The 17685-nt window shown below is 36.6% G+C and overlaps 2 protein-coding genes across 8 annotated transcripts in view; one reads left to right on the top strand and one right to left on the bottom strand.

The window, feature by feature from the left end:
- The window catches only part of slc6a7 (solute carrier family 6 member 7), a 666512-nt gene that overhangs the window by 55303 nt on the left and 593524 nt on the right, over window positions 1-17685 (top strand). For 4 of the 5 annotated variants that reach the window (XM_028799358.2, XM_051926481.1, XM_051926482.1 and 1 more), the window contains one exon: window positions 969-2296. In XM_028799358.2, the coding sequence (XP_028655191.2) occupies window positions 969-1124 (156 nt within the window). In that variant the 3' untranslated portion in view covers window positions 1125-2296. Of the gene's footprint in view, window positions 1-968; window positions 2297-17685 lie in introns of those variants that run through there. The other variant, XR_007934797.1, reaches the window with a different exon arrangement.
- Window positions 9648-17685, bottom strand: part of LOC114649956 (stromal interaction molecule 1-like) — a 218201-nt gene continuing 210163 nt past the window's right edge. For 2 of the 3 annotated variants that reach the window (XM_051926480.1, XM_051926479.1), the window contains 2 exons: window positions 17674-17685; window positions 9648-12708 (listed from right to left, as the gene is read on the bottom strand). The exon at window positions 17674-17685 is cut by the window's right edge and continues 367 nt beyond it. In XM_051926480.1, the coding sequence (XP_051782440.1) occupies window positions 12159-12708; window positions 17674-17685 (562 nt within the window). In that variant the 3' untranslated portion in view covers window positions 9648-12158. The remainder of the gene's footprint in view (window positions 12709-17673) is intronic. The other variant, XM_028799351.2, reaches the window with a different exon arrangement.

Below are 17685 nucleotides of genomic sequence, written 5' to 3'. Positions count from 1 at the left end.
AACCTTCCAGCAGCCTCCGCCAGCTCTCCTCAGCTTGAGTCACTACAAGTACAGTGGCGCAATGGTTTCCCTCCTGTGTGCCCCCAGCCGGTTTTGTGAGTGGATGCACAGTCGCAAGTTCAAAATGGTGCATTTGGCACACCACACGGGTAACTTGTGTGTATGTATGACAATGATGGGATGTTCTTCTTGCCACAACTGTGTCTGCAAAGAACATCCAACAACTCAAATGAGATGATGGCCAAAAGTGTGATGAATGAGAACTGGAGAAGTGGATCAGGTTTTATTTTCAGATGGTCCTAGACTGTCATACTATTCAATAATATGGGTATTAAATTACATTAAAAACACATAAGTTAAAATTATTGAAATATTTTATATTATAACCTCACAGCGTGCACATAACCAGCCATTTTAACAATAGTGCATAAAGTACACCGTGTAAGTATATGAGAGATGGTGCGAGTAGTTAAGGGTTAAAGATACTGTAAGGTCCGCACTTGATTCCCAGCAATGTTAGGCTTCAGATCAATTGTTGCCCTTCTGTCTTACATTTTTAATTTTTCACATTAAATCTTTCCCCTTATCAGTTAGATGGACACGTCGGGCTGCAGACTACTGGGTTCCAGCTTGTTTTTTTACGTTTGAAATGACGCCAGTCTGCACCATCAATGAGCAGCAAGTGACAAATCAATTGGCCACTAAACTCCACTGAACGTCTACAAAATCGTTTGTTTTCAGAAACTTCTCGGATACCCGAGTTGTGAATTTGGTTCAAGACAACACCAGTGGAGTCCCAGTCCTGGTGTGCTCATTCCTACAGCGATGGTTGCATTTTACAGTTTCTGGTCTGTCTTTAGTGTTGCATACTGATGGCCGCACGGGCCGTTCTGCTGTTACGCGGTTGTGTAAGATGACATTTGTCCCAACCGCAACACTGAAGACTTTGTGTTCTGTTCTCCACACAGAGATTCCAGAAGGCTATCCAGCCACTGAATTCATGGCGTGCAGCCAGCAGACAGAATGACGCTCCTCCAGAAATGGTAGATGTCCCATACTCGGTGAACCTCGCTGATGCAGACTTCACTAGTCAAGAGTGGGAAAGCAACACTAGTGAGGCCTGACACTCGCGCTGGACGGCTTCTCTTTTTTATTTGACCAACAATGAACAGGTGCTTCCTTGTAAAGAAGGAATGGCAAATGGAAACAAGGGTGCAGGGACCTTGTGCCTCATGAAGTCCCAGTTTTTAGTAGATCTCCTTGTATCTCCTTGTGGTTTATCACCACTCATGCAGCCGTTATGCTGACTATTACAGTAATTTATTTGTTTTTACTCCATTCCAAGCATAACTTACTCTGCAAGAGATGAATTTTAGAACCAATTTTCTTTCACACAGGAATGAACATCTCAGCCCATCCATTTTTGCAGGTTTTGCTGGCGTATGTTAGGTTCTGTGCCACATGGTGGTCTGTTTACCTCAAACTTTATAGAAACTGGCATTCACCCCAGTGCTCCTGGAAATGGAGGGCTGACAAAAGTGAGATCATTCGCCCTGCCATTCAGTGTGTCTCGCCCCTTTGTAAGTCACCATTACGTGATTGCAGGTTTATCTCCTCGTTCCTGCAATAATCACAATGAACAGTCAAGTTGTTTCTTCAGCAGGTGTGATCAGTTATAGATGTTGAAATTGACCTGTGCTTTCCATCTGGTCACACTGATGAAACGCCCCACAACTGTACAATAAGCCAGGAAGTTGCAGCACGAGAGCGGCAGAGACAGCCGGTGAGATGTGGACCAGCCTTCAGCTGAAGACAACAGGGATGGACAAACGGGGACAACGTAAAGATGTTAAGGATTTCCAATCTCCAGAAGCCTCTGAGGAAGACTGATGACGGAAGGAGGGACAGGTGCGCTGAACTATATGGTTTCATGATCGGCACATCCCTGAACAGAACTCCACCATCATGACTGTACTCACACTTGAAATTTGTACAAATTAAGAAAAAAAGATTTAGAGCTGGTGAGTAAAATTGACAAACAAAACAAAATATAATTATGTCAACAGAGGACAGACTAACCCTCTGAGATAATGGACAAACCATAAACATTATATTCAAAGAAAATCAGGTTTATGTTTGTACTTCATTCTGTGACATGCAACGCTTATTTGTCCTGCTGCGACTCTTTCTGATGTGGACTTCAGCATTTATGGGCAAGGAATTTGACTCAACCAACAATGTGTTTTGTCATATGTATGTAATGTACAGTACATATTTTAATAAAGTATATATATATTCATGTATTCCTTGAGGAATCTGCACTATAATTTGGGGATCTGTAAATTTAACTAGAACCTGAACTAAAGTACGAGACTCAAGTTGTGTCCAAGACCAGAGGTTTCAAATGCAGACCCTGGAGGGTCAAAGTGGCTGCAGGGCTCCATCCCGGGCCCTTTCTTAACCTCCAGAGCTACACCCAAGGGTTACCTGGGCAACGATATGGGTGTGTCTTACGTAAGCATCAGGTCAGTGTTACCAGGGCAACGGTGTAGACTCTTCTCCTAGGCTCATAATGGCGTCTCCTAAGAAATGTTTTTCAGCACTGCAGGTGTTGCACACTCGTGATACGAGCGGTGAGGATGAGGAGCCTCTCTGCAGCAGTGAATCTGTGATCAGGCAGTAATTCAGACAATCAGAAAAATAATTATCATCGTTGTTATACTTTTTACACTTCTGAATTTGTACTTTTAGTGTTTAGTACGTTTTACAATAGATGAGATTTAACAAAAATGCATTTTTTAGCTTGGAAAATTACAATGCTTTTTACATGCTTTTTTGAGACAAAATGTAACGCTAAGGAGGTGAAGTTGTAACCAAATACTCCTGCCAAAGATAAGCAGCTAACTCAATCCCATTTGTGCCTCAGAGTCCTGCACAAATATTTATTTCATTAAAATATTTCAAAAGAACCAAGTGACAGTCTCGGACGTTTTGATCTGCTCTACAAAATGGTGCTTCCAGAAAAACATAAATCCAAATGCATAGAGGGGCAGAAGTACAGCATTGTGAAGTTTTTGAAGTGGCCTCTATAGTAATATATTCACTCTCAAAAAAATGAGCCAAAAATGTTGAAAAATGATTACATGTTGTAAATACAGTAGGAGGGGTATGTCGAGTGTCCACTGCTGTACTGATACAAATTTAGTACACACACAGCTCGACACTGCAATCCGGACAGTACAGTGCGTTTCTTTGCACTTTTTTTTCTGTTGCTTGCACAGAGTTGTGAATTTCCCCTTGGGATTAATAAAGTATCCATCTACATGAGGGTAGAATGTCAGTGCTTGATCCACCGGACAGACACCCATGGGGTTACTGTCGTTTTAGTGACTTGCACATTTCCCCAGCATGAACACTGACAGCTGCTGCACTGTGAGATGTGCGGAGATGTCATGCATGTCCCAGCACTTGATCGCAATCATTTTGCCTTTTTACCATTCAGGTACTGTTGCCCCCTGGTGAAGCTTCATGCGACCAAATTCAACAGGCATATAGTGGCAGTTTGGTCATACAGTGCCACATGCCTTGGCTTCACTGAACATGTTAACACCTGATGACCAAATCACATCATTGTCACCATCACTCAATTGAGCAATGGTTCATTTTTGGTTTATTCTAAAAATGCATTTACAGCTTTTACCTTGGCATGGCCGTGAGGTGTTACCATAAAGTTACAGAAAGCTCAGAAATATTCAACATTTTGACAGCATGCTGTCATTTCATCCACTTGATGCCAGCAGAATACTGTCCCAGGTGTTATTTGGGCTAAACCCTATAAAATCGGATCATTAATGTCACCTGAAGTCAGTTACTCATATTGCATAGAATTCCAAACTCGGGTCACTCTCAGGGTTAACACCAAGGAGGTTAAATAACACATTTCATTAACTGCAAGAAATGGCTTCTGATTAAGAAACTGGTTGGAGTGAAAATACAGGCCCTTCTAAAGCCACTCTAAGAGGTGGAGGTCCCAAGATGGCTGCTCACTTGCTGGCTTGCTTTGCATGTATGTAGTGGCCATTTATCTTCTGGTTAAAGAAAATGAAACAATCCAGTGTTCTGAAAATTAAAAATTCATTACAAGTAGTAATTGGGTACAAATTTTTAAAAAGAGATTTGAGCAAAAACCTAAAGTCGCTGCAGCCCTTCATGATCCGAGTTTGATAGCCCTGGTCTACACAACCAGATGTCTAGTCTAGCAGAATAACTGAAACAGTCACTAAAAAGCATAATTTTAAAATAAAATGTGTATGCAAGAATTTGCTATTTCATTAGGATGTTTGTTAATATGAATTCTCGTAGATAAAAAAGAAAAAACTTTCTAAGTTTGGTCATTTATACTTGCCCTTATGGACATACCACTGGGCGGTACAGAGAGGCTGTCAACAAACAGGTCATGTAAAGCCCATTGAGGCATTCCTTTGGTGATTTTGGGCTACACAAGAAATAAACTGTCATCTTGTTGTTTTGAAAAGTCAGGCCTGCGGTAAGGCTTACCGCCATTTACACTACAGTCATGGCAGTGGAGACCTCCATCAGGAAACATTAAATATTACAGATAATAGTGTCACTGAAATCTCCTGTCATGTTAACAGTGGCTGAAAAGTAGTACTGATTAATTGTTGTATGGGTTTAGATCACCCAAAATATAAAAACAAAATTGAAAAATTGTACACTGAAAATGAAAAACACCCTAAAAAATATCTGAGCTTGTTATTGTCATTGCTGTGGGTGCCATTTGAGGGTCCAAGAACTGAAACTACTTTTAGACACCTAAATATTGTGATGTTTCTGGATATTTGCATTGTTTTTCAGTTCTATCCTAAAAGGCTCTTAAATCAAATGCTGACCAACAACAGCTCCTCGGATATCCTTCCATGTACAGATACGTTTCACAGATGGATGGGCTGATTAGTGTGTTAATGTGAGACAGGCTTTGAAAGAGGGAAACAAATCACCTATGGTAGCATATAGACTGGAATAAGCAATTATATCTTAGAAAATAAAAGCTGGAAAAAATTTACCAAAATTGTTCATTTTTACAGCTCTGCAAGTTCAGCATGACCATTCTGAAAGAACTGATCAGAAAGCGGAGTTCAAACAGCACATTAAAGCAAACAGAGTAGCCAAGAGTTCACCTTGAAATGTTTCCTGCTCTGGTCACCACGAAGACTGAGTGTACTAGTCAACAATGTGCACTAGGGGGGCGCCTGCAGCTCTGGGCTTGCATACTGACAAGAAGAAAGCTGCTCTAGGCAGTGCAGGAGTCTTATCATTGCTATTATTATTCTTTTTTTTTTTTTTTTTTGCAGTTGTATTCATTTACAGCATCTGGTCCATTACGAATGCAGTTTTTTGGTTGATTTAGAGCATGAGGATACAATACAGTTCAAAGGACTTCAGACATGTGCTCACTGATGTAGTAATGAACTATGTAAAAGCAGAATTCTTAATTTTTATTTTCCTTAAAAGTATATCCTCAAACTTGTAGTACTGTTTAAACGTTTACCTATTAATTTTTGCAGTTTAAGTGGAATTGAACAGTTAGCATATTTGAGCCATCAGACTCTTTTAAGGAGGTCATGGTCTGAGGGTAATAAATTCAATCTGTCACAAAAACCAGTCTGGATTCAGCTCCAGCTGCAGGCGTTTGGCACTGCAAAGACAGCGCTGTAGTGATGTGTTTACAGTGGACTTAGTCAGGTCAAGCAATGAAGCTTTCATCTGAAAGACCACTGCACTCAACCGGTAAACATGTTGTACAACAGGAGGAAATATGCAAAGCACACTTCCTGATATGACGGCTTGGCAGAAGATTCCTTGAGACAATTATTAAATCTTTAGTTATATTATGCACTAGCGGTAGTGCTTTAAATAAAATAGACCAACAGCTAATAACAGAAAACAAAGTGGTCAGTGCTGCTGCCTCTCAGTTCCACAATTTCAGGTTCAAATGTCGGTCTGGGAAATGTCTGAAATAATGAGTGCATTGGGTATACTGTGATGGACTGGTGATTAACCCAGAGTTAATTCCAGCTTTGAGCCTCATGCTGCTCGGATCGCCTTAAACTCCAACAACCCTGAACTGGCTTAATGTGTTGATAATATCATCACATCATTTATACACGTATGAATTACCTGACATGGACTGGCATGACATCTGTGATTGGCTCCTGCCCAGTACTGTCAGGACAGCCTCTGAGCGCCACAACCCTGAACAAAGCAAGTTAGCAAGTGAAGGATAACAAATAAGAAATGTATGAATATTTTTTTTTTTTTTTCAAAATCTCAACTTTGGGGAAATATTTCTGTAGGTATCAAACTGTTCTTTGAAGATACACGAGAATGAAAATGTTGGTCCCATTTGACACACTGAAATCAAGGGCCCTATATTTTCATTGATTAAAGTACTACTTAAGACAGTTTCTTACTATAAATCAGCACATTTAATAAGATCATTCAAAATAGTTTATTGCTTTCATGCAGGAGTGCCATAAATTTTGCTTGAGTCAAGGTCCCAAAAAGTTACAGAGGATGCAAAACCCATTATTTAAAAAAAAATATATATATATAAATAAATGTGTGTATATATAGAGTGTGTGTGTGTGTATTATTTATATATTTATATATATATATATATATATATATATACACACGTACATACATATATATATATATACTGTATATGATACATATATATATATATATATATATATATATATAGATACAAATATGCATACACACACACGCACATACAGTACAGTACATATACACACAACCTTTTAGAAGAGGGACAACAGCAATTTTGGGAGGGAGGAAAACAGGAAGAAAAAAAACCCACACACTTGTCACCGTCAACAAGATATGCTAAGACAGGAGAAGACATGCGGTAAAATATCATAAACATAACAATTTACCTGAAAGGAAGAGGCTGAACAGATATCACCTAATACACATGCTTGAAATGGGATGGCAATACTTGAATTTTCCAGGACCACAATGCATGCTCCATTTTCATTGCTTGACTATTTCACACAAACAAAAGTTTAGCACTAATACGTTTTGCTGAATAATCACAATGTGATGCAGCTTCATTTTATTACAGTTACATATTCAGAACAGAAAAGAGAACAGGTGTAAAAATTTAGGAAGGGGTGGGAAATTGACAAGGAGTTGGGGGTCTGTTTTTAACAAAACAAGGGTAAAGTTCAACATACACATTAGTAACTTACCAAATTAGCCCAGAATGCAGCATTCATTTGCATTTTTGCTAACAGATTTTCCTGACAGCTTGTAAGCAGTGAAGACAACACTAAAGTGCCAAAGGTTTCGCTTACTTGGGTGTTTTTTTATCGACTTACAGTAAAAGGCACAAAGGAACTGCATTGCAATTTCATAGTTTTAGTTAACTTTCAACATATTTCATGTTATGCAGCTCTTTTTTTTTATTATAAAAAGAACACACAAAATATTGATGCATGCTTGAAAACAACTATAGCACAATGTACACTATCCTGACAGCCATCATTTGTGCAAGATCCACACCAGGATTATGAAGTGTGGAAAACAACGGTAAACCTTTACTTACAGAAGAGACAATCTTTTGCCGTGCTGAAATTTGCACTTTTTTTTTATCAAGTATATAGTCTGACTACCATGTGCGTTTTAGCCAGGAACTGTATTTTTAACACTTGGCTCTAAAGATGTGTATCCAAACTAATGTTGGAAGCAAACCTACTGAATGACGGTAAATAAGCAAATATTTATAAAAATATATAATTTAAAAAAATCTATTGATTAGACATATGAACCTAGTACTGTACTACAGTTGTCATGCATCTGAAGTCAGTCTGCACACACTCATATTTACAAGGACAAGGAAAGTGGATTTCAAAAAACAACTAATTTTAGTACAAATTATGTAACTGCCTAAACAATACCTAGGATATAGTGAAACACCTCTCACAATGCAGATCGGATTTTGACATTTTATATACCACAAGAATGACATTGTAGGCTTTTTCACAAAGTGCATTTGAATTCCAAGCAAAGGGCTGAAACACAAACTCATCTCAATATCGCCATTATGAGTACATTATGCAACTGTTCCAGTGTTTCCCAGTTATAGCCTTCATTTTCTTAATATTAGCAAGTCAGAGGCAGTCACTGTGTGCTCACGCCATTCGCATAATGTGACATGCCCAGTAAGTCACTAACTAGTCCACAACTCACTCTGACAAAATCAAACAGGTTAGATTGTCTCTTTAGTTGTACGTGTGACTCTGTGTGCATGACAGCTGACAGTCAATGAATGCTCACCCTGAAGTACAGTGCATAAAATGCAGCAATGTGGAATTGGGAGCATGCTTGTTTTGGATAACAAAAACTGAAGAAAAGCTAATCTGTATGATGTCTCGAGTTTTATGGACCACGACAGAATGAGAAAAAGAAATGAAGGACAGAGACTGCAGCTGAGCTCAGAGTTGATGTTAACCTTTTGTACAGTGCTGGCTTCGTCAGGCAGCATGCTTTTGGCTGCCACAAAAAGGGGTAAGCACGACTGCACTAAACGTTCAGCACACAGTCTGTAAATTAGACATACCCTGCAATTTGCAGTTATTTAGATCAGCAACTACAGTTGGCAAGTCAGACATAACCCATGACTAAAAGTTGTTTAATGTGACATCAATTTCAGTCACAGTAATGCAGTATATCTTTTAAAGCCTGTTCTTCTGAAACTACCTATTAGGGATATATAAAACAGATGGAGCCTACAAATGCAGAAACATTAAATTATGCTTTTTCAAAAATGAATAAAATTTTTTAAAAAGTTCAGAACACACACTATAAAATGAAGGCAAATTATTTAAAACCAACAGTGCCCTGATACTCTAGTTTCAGAAATGTTATGCACAATAACTGAGTCAATATATAAAGAAGTACACTCCATTCCAACATATGCAATGGTGTCATAGCCCATATAAAGTCAAAGAAATGTTTCTGTATATTGTAATATTGCCATCACTGTCCTGTTTTTTTAACACAAATAATCAATTAGAAGGCAGACTAAATATTGTAGCAGGTGTGGTAATAACCTGGCCGCATGCTTGTCCTTGCACAAACCACTCCAGGTGTGCAACATTTGTTTCTTTGAATACACTGTGCTGTGTGCAGTGAAGTTTTAGGTTTTCTAAAGGCACAGTACTAAATGTCAACACACAGATCTAATTATGCCAAGCAAATTACAAGTGGCCTACTTGAACTACGTTTAAGGGTGGAATGAGAGCTTCAGAAAAGAAAACAGAGTGCACTCATACACATTTAACCAAAAATAAACCAATTTTGCATATCGCCATGTCAAGGAATAAACACTCCTGAAGAACCCATACAATACATACGTGTTTAAACTTGATGATTAATGTGCTTTTGACTCCTAGCTTTTCTTACAGTTTAAAAAATGAAAAACAAACATGTACATGTTTGTACAAGTAATGAAAACTTCACTGAAAAATACAAATAAAAAATTGCAGTTTATGTTTTTTGACTTTTTTATAAGGTTTTCGATCATTACATTTCTAGTAATCCCACTCTCCTTCCTACATACACACACTTTGAATTTTCAACTGCCATGATTTAATGAGTGGGGGAGTATATAGAACACTACTTTTCACTTCACAGGTCCTTGAACTGTGTCTTTTTAATCATTTATTGGTAGATATTGACTGACATCAGAATTTATGCTACTTCCTCAGTTTTAACATAAAGGGTAGCACTGGTGATGATTTAAAATTCTTAACATTTTAAAATACTTCTTTTAAGATATACTGATTCAGGTTAACATTATCCTTCTTACTTTTTATTACTAAAGATATCTGAGACACCTTCTGTTTTCTGTAGCAATTTAAAGAGAATGTCAAGATAGTCGTATATTAATTGGCAGTGATGCCATTTAGTAATTATTTTATTACTATTTAGGCAAGTGTTATTAAGAAAGGACTTCACTTTAAAATTTTAATGAATGTGCGATTCTTAGCAAATCATTGTGTTACAATACTGGCTCTAGTAAAAACTTGATTGAAATTGTTAACAAAATACAACATTATAGTGTATGACATACCTATCATAATTTGGACATGTATGAAATTTTTTTTCCCCACAAAATAAGATTTAAAAAATTGTTGAATTATATTATAAAATGAATTCAAAATACATATTTCCTTTGAGGAAACACAGTTTAACCAGTTTGTTTAACATATATTAATCTTTCATGGAGAAAGTAGCACTAATATTTCTATTCAATTACTGCTCTGACAAATCAATTACAACTTTTTTGCACAATACGAATATTTCATTATTGTGAAATTATATTTTAAACACTTAAAAAAACTAAAATGTGTAAAGGCCAAAAAAGCTGTATTAAAATATATTTATTTCCTTTCTGCTTTTATTTTACAATGTGTAAGTATACACATGAAACAAAGAAAGAAAGGAGAGATATTCTAAGAAGGCAATACTGTTCAGTAACATCTTAAAGAAGCTTGACAGTGGTGGTGCCCTGACACATCCACCAAGAAATCAAAACATATTATTCATTTTACTAAAAGAAATGCATAACATTAAATGAAGAACTGAGCTTAGTTTACCCTTTGTTCATGTTTTCACTCTGAAAGCTGCTCCTCGTTAGCGATGAAGAAAAAATTCAAAACTATTTTAAATCACTTGTTGAAGATGCTTCAGTTTAAGTATTTCATAGACAGATTAAAATGTGGATTTTTTATTTTTGGAATTTTATTTCATTAATTATTTTATAAAATACTGCTGAACTGTGAGCTCAGAAATAATTACGTTAAGGCAATCAAACCACCTGACAATGCTGCATTGCAAAAGTCAGCAAAACAGCCATTAGGAAAAGCCAAGTTACTTTTGATCAAAATAAATATTTTCATTACATTTGTAAAAAGGAATGCACATACTTCTAATGTCACATGTTAATATCTGAATGCAAACTTTCTATTATCTTAACTTTAAATATCACTGAAAATCATTCTAGTGAATGATTGTTTTACAAGCAGCAGTAAAACAAAACAAAGACTAAAATGTATAAAAATAAGAAGACTCCAATCTTACTAGTATGATAATTGTTGTAATAGCTATATACACTGGTACTGTATTTCCTAAATAAAAGATTTGTTATAACCGTGTGAATCAAAAATCTTTGGCAAAATGATTTCCATTTTGAAAATACAGCAATTGGCGTGAAAAAACTTTTTTTAAGTTGGTTTCATTTTATGCATAACATTACAAACATTAAATCTTTGCAGACTTTTAGCTATGTGTGAAATGTAGTTGCTACTCTTATGGAACTATGTATGTCTGAGACAACCAATATTTTGAAGAACATTTAAAAATGAAAAAGTAGCATAATGGTAATATAAAACAAAAGAGAATCTGACATTTGAAAATAACCCCTAAAATTTCAATGTAATAATTATTGAACACAGACAAAGAAGCTAATCAGACTTATATTTGCTGACATATCTTAAATCCCCCAGGTTTCATCTATTTGACATCTTTGATATAACTAGAATATTGTATGTGTATTAAACAGTTACTCTCTGACTGTGGTAATTTTTCATGTAACTGTAAATTTTTTCTTTTTTTTCCCCATTAACACCCAGTGCATCTAAACTATGCTAAAATAAATCAATGAAAGCATGCAAACAAACAAAAAATCCATATGAACATATATTATTTGGAGATACATTTCCCTTAGAAGCTTGTAAAATACCTGGCACTTCTTCCTGCAGAATACACAGTACTTTACATTCATATATGTCCCATTTCATAGGTGCAATTAATAATAATCATATGAAAATGTAAAAGAAATGTTGATTGCTCCCACGATTTTTTAGCTATCTTAAACTCCTTTAATTGCAGCACATAGTTCAAAGCAGTTGCAATCCAGTGTTTTCTTGTTCTACTGATGTTTTTCAACATATAAAACACCTTTAAATTTTATATTTCTTTTCCCCATACCCAAACATAAACAAATTATCCCAATTCCATAAAAAACAACAGCCATATAACTCCTAAACAGATTACTTTTTCTGTTTCTTAAAGATTTTGAAATTGGGGAGTTTCTTTCGACTGACATTACTGTCAGTGTCCTCTCCTGTGGAGCCACTGTCTTCTTCAATGGGGCTCTTCTTAGATGAAAGCTGAGGGATGCGACTGGATTTACTACCTGTTCCTACTTTGGAATCCCCAGTTGGAGATGGTGTGTCTGGCTCTGTGGAAGTGGGGCTCAAGGACCGAGATGACTCAGACTGTGAAAGCCCTGCCATTATGCTGTTGATCTCACCCAGACTAGCTGATTTTTCCATTCCATGAGAGTAGATCTTCTTCATCACTAAAGGGCTGTCACACAGACTCTCTGTCAATCCTCCTCCTCCTTCATGGAGTCGATTCCCACCATTGGGAGTGTGGCTTTGAATTATTGGTATCTCCTCCAATCTGGCAGAAGGATTGTGAAGGAAAGATGTAGGTTTGATGGGTGGTGACTTTGAGCTAGACCCAAAAGAGCTGGATAGCCGAGGATGCTCACTAAGCTGGGAGAGGGAAGAATCAGAATCTGAACGATTCAGATCCCTGATATGGAAAAAGAAAGAAAGAATAAAAACATTAAGGTTAAAGTTTAGTGAAAGCAATCCTGAACATCACATTTGTATGTAGCAGATTTTTTTTCTTAGTAATTCTATGTATACTACTGAACACACTGATCTTTACCTGCATAATAAAATATTTGCCCCAGAGTGAGAAATAATTACTATTAACTTCATAATTATCAATAATGTATTATAGAGTCCTACAAAGCACACTTACTAGAAGAATTACACATTTGGAAATATACTGATAATTGTATTTGTATACGTTATGTGAATTAAAACGTGCACTAACATTGTACTGCTTTTGTGTACGTTATTGGTCAAAAGATTTAGAAAAGTTCACTTGTTAATCAGTTGAAACTTAATGAATGACCTAAAATAATTAGAAGGTAAGCAGTAAACTGCCAGAGGTTTTAATTTAATGGTTAAGTTAGCAAAAACCGGAAAAAAAGGAAATGTCAGAAATTTACAAATAGGCCTTCTTCAGGGAACAACTAATAGGTTAGAACATACAGATGTTCTACAGCAAGTAAAGTAAGTTAAGCCTTTAAAGTTAACCAAACCAAACAATTTGCACAGGTATCCAAACTTCCATTGATTACTTAAAAACCCTCTGTCTGCCTTAAAGCAAAGTTGGAACATACTGTGTTACTACACCCTCTGAAATTCTACTTGGACAATATCACACTGTACAAAGTTGTAAATTCTAGTGATAAAGGCAGGAAAACATCAATTAACAAATCAAATGAAACAGAGCATTATTACCCTTAGAGGTTAGGCCTTTCATTTTGAGAAATTGCAATAAAAATCAAAGTGTCCGTAAGTACAGTGTCATACATAATCCAAAGGCAATTGGAAACAGGAAAAAACTCTGCTAGGAAGAGATGTGGCAGACCCAAAGTCACCATCCAATCAGAAGACATGCACAACAGCTTCAAGCACAGCTTAACCAGTGGACAAAAAAGGTAACTTAAGTTTCTTCTGTGAAGAGAAGACATTGTGCAGCACGTTTGACAGGGCAAGTGGCAGTATGAAAGTTATTCATTAAAGGACAAAATAGGGCCTAGGGCGGTGGACTACTGCAGACTGGAAGAAAGCCTTATCGACCATGAATCAAAATTTGAAATTGTTGATTCATCACGCAGGGTGTTTGTACACTGCCAAATTGATGATAGGATGGTTCCTCAGTGTGCGACACTAACTGTCAAACATGGAGGAGGAAGTGAGATCGACTGGAGTTCTTTTGCTGGAGGAACAGTTGGTGACTGGCATTCTGAATCAAAAAGGTTATCACAGGTTGCCTGTTATTTCAGCAAAACGTGGCTACTTGGATGAATCAAAAATATGAATAAAATTTTGCACACTTAATGATTCCTTGCCTTATTTTTTTGTATTTTGTATTTGCCATTGTTTATTTGTTCTATGTCTTGATTTCATGAAACATTAAATTGTGTGCATTTCCATAAAAACTGAGGTGTTCTAAATAAATTAACATGTCATACATACATCGCCATAAAATACTAATTTTGAAAACCACAGGATACAATATCATCAAATTTTTTCAGATTTGAATTTAAAATATGAATTGACATAAGAGTGAAGCTACAATTCATTCACATGGGGAATGAAAGAATGAATGAATGAATGTACAAGAAATGTACAGATCAAACATACAATTTTAGGCAGGTAGAACAAAATGAAAGATTTACAATAACATTGGTGGTGGTGCAGTCTGAATGGTCACTCTGTATCAAAGATGCATGAACCGCTGATTTTGTTCAGTTATTTTTTTCAGATTGCACTCCATCCAAAATGAATTGGTAAAATCAAAGTCTCAATCAAAAAATAAATGAAACAAAAAACATTCTGTGCATACATTACATTATTGAATGTTTTATAATTATTATCTCATATGATCAATAAGAAGATGAATACTAAAAGAATCATGAACCACCAACATAATGTACAGTGCATCCGGAAAGTATTCACAGCGCATCACTTTTCCCACATTGTGTTATGTTACAGCCTTACTCCAAAATGAATTAAATTCATTTTTTTCCTCAGAATTCTTCACACAACACCCCATAATGACAACGTGAAAAAAGTTTACTTGAGATTTTTGCAAATTTATTAAAAATAAAAAAATTGAGAAAGCACATGTACATAAGTATTCACAGCCTTTGCCATGAAGCTCAAAATTGAGCTCAGGTGCATCCTGTTTCCCCTGATCATCCTTGAGATGTTTCTGCAGCTTAATTGGAGTCCACCTGTAGTAAATTCAGTTGATTGGACATGATTTGGAAAGGCACACACCTGTCCATATAAGGTCCCACAGTTGACAGTCCATGTCAGAGCACAAACCAAGCATGAAGTCAAACGAATTGTCTGTAGACCTCCGAGACAGGATTGTCTTGAGGCACAAATCTGGGGAAGATTACAGAAAAATTTCTGCTGCTTTGAAGGTCCCAATGAGCACAGTGGCCTCCATCATCCATAAGTGGAAGAAGTTCAAAACCACCAGGACTCTTCCTAGAGCTGGTCGGCCATCTAAACTGAGCAATCGGGGGAGAAGGGCCTTTGTCAGGGAGGTGACCAAGAACCCGGTGGTCACTCTGTTAGAGCTCCAGAGTTCCTCTGTGGAGAGAGAAGAACCTTCCAGAAGGACAAGCATCTCTGCAGCAATCCACCAAATCAGGCCTGTATGGTAGAGTGGCCAGACGGAAGCCACTCCTTAGTAAAAGGCACATGGCAGCCCACCTGGAGTTTGCCAAAAGGCACCTGAAGGACTCTCAGACCATGAGAAAGAAAATTCTCTGGTCTGATGAGACAAAGGTTGAACTCTTTGGTGTGAATACCAGGCGTCACGTTTGGAGGAAACCAGGCACCGCTCATCACCAGGCCAATACCATTCCTACAGTGAAGCATGGTGGTGGCAGCATCATGCTGTGGGGATATTTTTCAGCGGCAGGGACTGGAAGACTAGTCAGGATAAAGGGAAAGATTACTGCAGCAATGTACAAAGACATCCTGGATGAAAACCTGCTCCAGAGCGCGCTCGACCTCAATTTGGAGCGACGGTTCATCTTTCAGCAGGACAATGACCCTAAGCACACAGCCAAGATATCAAAGGAGTGGCTTCAGGACAACTCTGTCAATGTCCTTGAGTGGCCCAGCCAGAGCCCAGACTTGAATCCGATTGAACATCTCTGGAGATCTTAAAATGGCTGTGCACCGACGCTTCCCATCCAACCTGATGGAGCTTGAGAAGTGCTGCAAAGAGGAATGGGAGAAACTGGCCAAGGATAGTTGTGCCAAGCTTGTAGCATCATATTCAAGAAGACTTGAGGTTGTAATTGCGGCCAAAGGTGCATCGACAAAGCATTGAGCAAAGGCTGTGAATACTTATGTACATGTGATTTCTCAGTTTTTTTATTTTTAATAAATTTGCAAAAACCGCAAGTAAACTTTTTTCAAGTTGTCATTATGGGGTGTTGTGTGTAGAATTCTGAGGAAAAAATGAATTTAATCAATTTTGGAATAAGGCTGTAACATAACAAAATGTGGAAAAAGTGATGCGCTGTGAATACTTTCCAGATGCACTGTACATGAAATAATGTAATTTATTATCTTGTGTATAATATGCTTCAATGTATACAAGTACAGAATATCAGTGTATATGCAAGTAGATCCGTCTTGCAAATAGTGTGCTTTGTAAGATTCTTGTAATAAATTACTGATAATAATGAGGTGAATACTCCAAGAACTTTGATTTACTTAAATTTACAAATGATTAACATTTAACACATAAAACAAAACAAATTTAAATTTCTTCACATGTGATAAAGCTGCAGCTGTGACAACAACTGCAGAAATGGTATTTTAAAAAAGACTGACAAGTAAGGGAGCTGTGTTTCTTACATTTTTGGCATTGAAATGAAAAAAGTGATATGAAAGGAAATTGAGTAGTTAAAGAGCTGAGAGAAAGAAAAAGTATTTTAAAAACTCTTGCTCATTTGAAATAAAAAGTCTATAACATCTTCTTTCATAATAAATAAATAAATAAATAAATAAACAAACTAGATCACTTTGCCGTTAGACGGTCACGGTAATGACTGGTTAATCAGCTTTCTCAGAGGCCCTCACACAAAGAAAGAATAGTAAATTAGCCTTGAGTAACAAACTATGGAAGTATACTACAGAGGTAAACTTGATTTGCACAATATTCTGTGATCTGTTGTTTACACTAAAGAATAACACTTTTCTAAATTTTTTCTAGAAAATTATACTTTCAAAACTGGTAAATACATTACACCAGTCTTAAAACATTTTCAATTCTGACAACAAAATTTTAGCACAAATATCATTTAAATATCCATGTTTTCTAGTAGAGTATATTCCTGGTTTCAGTGAAGACTGTAGTACTTGCCAAAGCAAGTCATTGTCTTAACATGTCCATTGCAATCCTTCATAAAAATGTTCTTTGTTGGGAGCTGCTATGAACTCTCACCCAGCCAAAAACAATGGATTTGGAAGAGGGTGGCAAGCAGATACTAAAAAAAAAAGCTAAAAACAAAAAACAACAAATATACACTTTAGTTTGACTTAAATTAGATGTCATATAAGTTTTACTTAAATCATATGAATACTCTTGCCTTTGAATTCCCTAACTAACTAAATTCCCTACTCAAATTTAAATTTAGAGAAATGTCTGCATCTTCAATGGTAATGACCATTCATTTAAGTATTACTAATAAAACTGATTTCAAAATGACAAGAAATTGTCAAATTAATTAATTTGGGAAGGGGCGAATTATTAAAAAAAAAAAAAAAAAAAGAAAGAAAGAAAAATAATTTAGATAAAAATTCCACGCTTCCAAGATACAGTATATAGGCCTAGTAAAAACTGATATCAAACCAGTCATGCAAAATGTGGAGAGTAAAATGATACCCAAAGCTTTCT

The sequence above is a fragment of the Erpetoichthys calabaricus genome, chromosome 4 (genome assembly GCF_900747795.2).
Source record: "Erpetoichthys calabaricus chromosome 4, fErpCal1.3, whole genome shotgun sequence".
Lineage (NCBI taxonomy): Eukaryota > Metazoa > Chordata > Cladistia > Polypteriformes > Polypteridae > Erpetoichthys > Erpetoichthys calabaricus.
The sequence above is the reverse complement of the archived record's forward strand: the minus strand, read 5'-3'. Positions and strand labels throughout refer to the sequence as shown.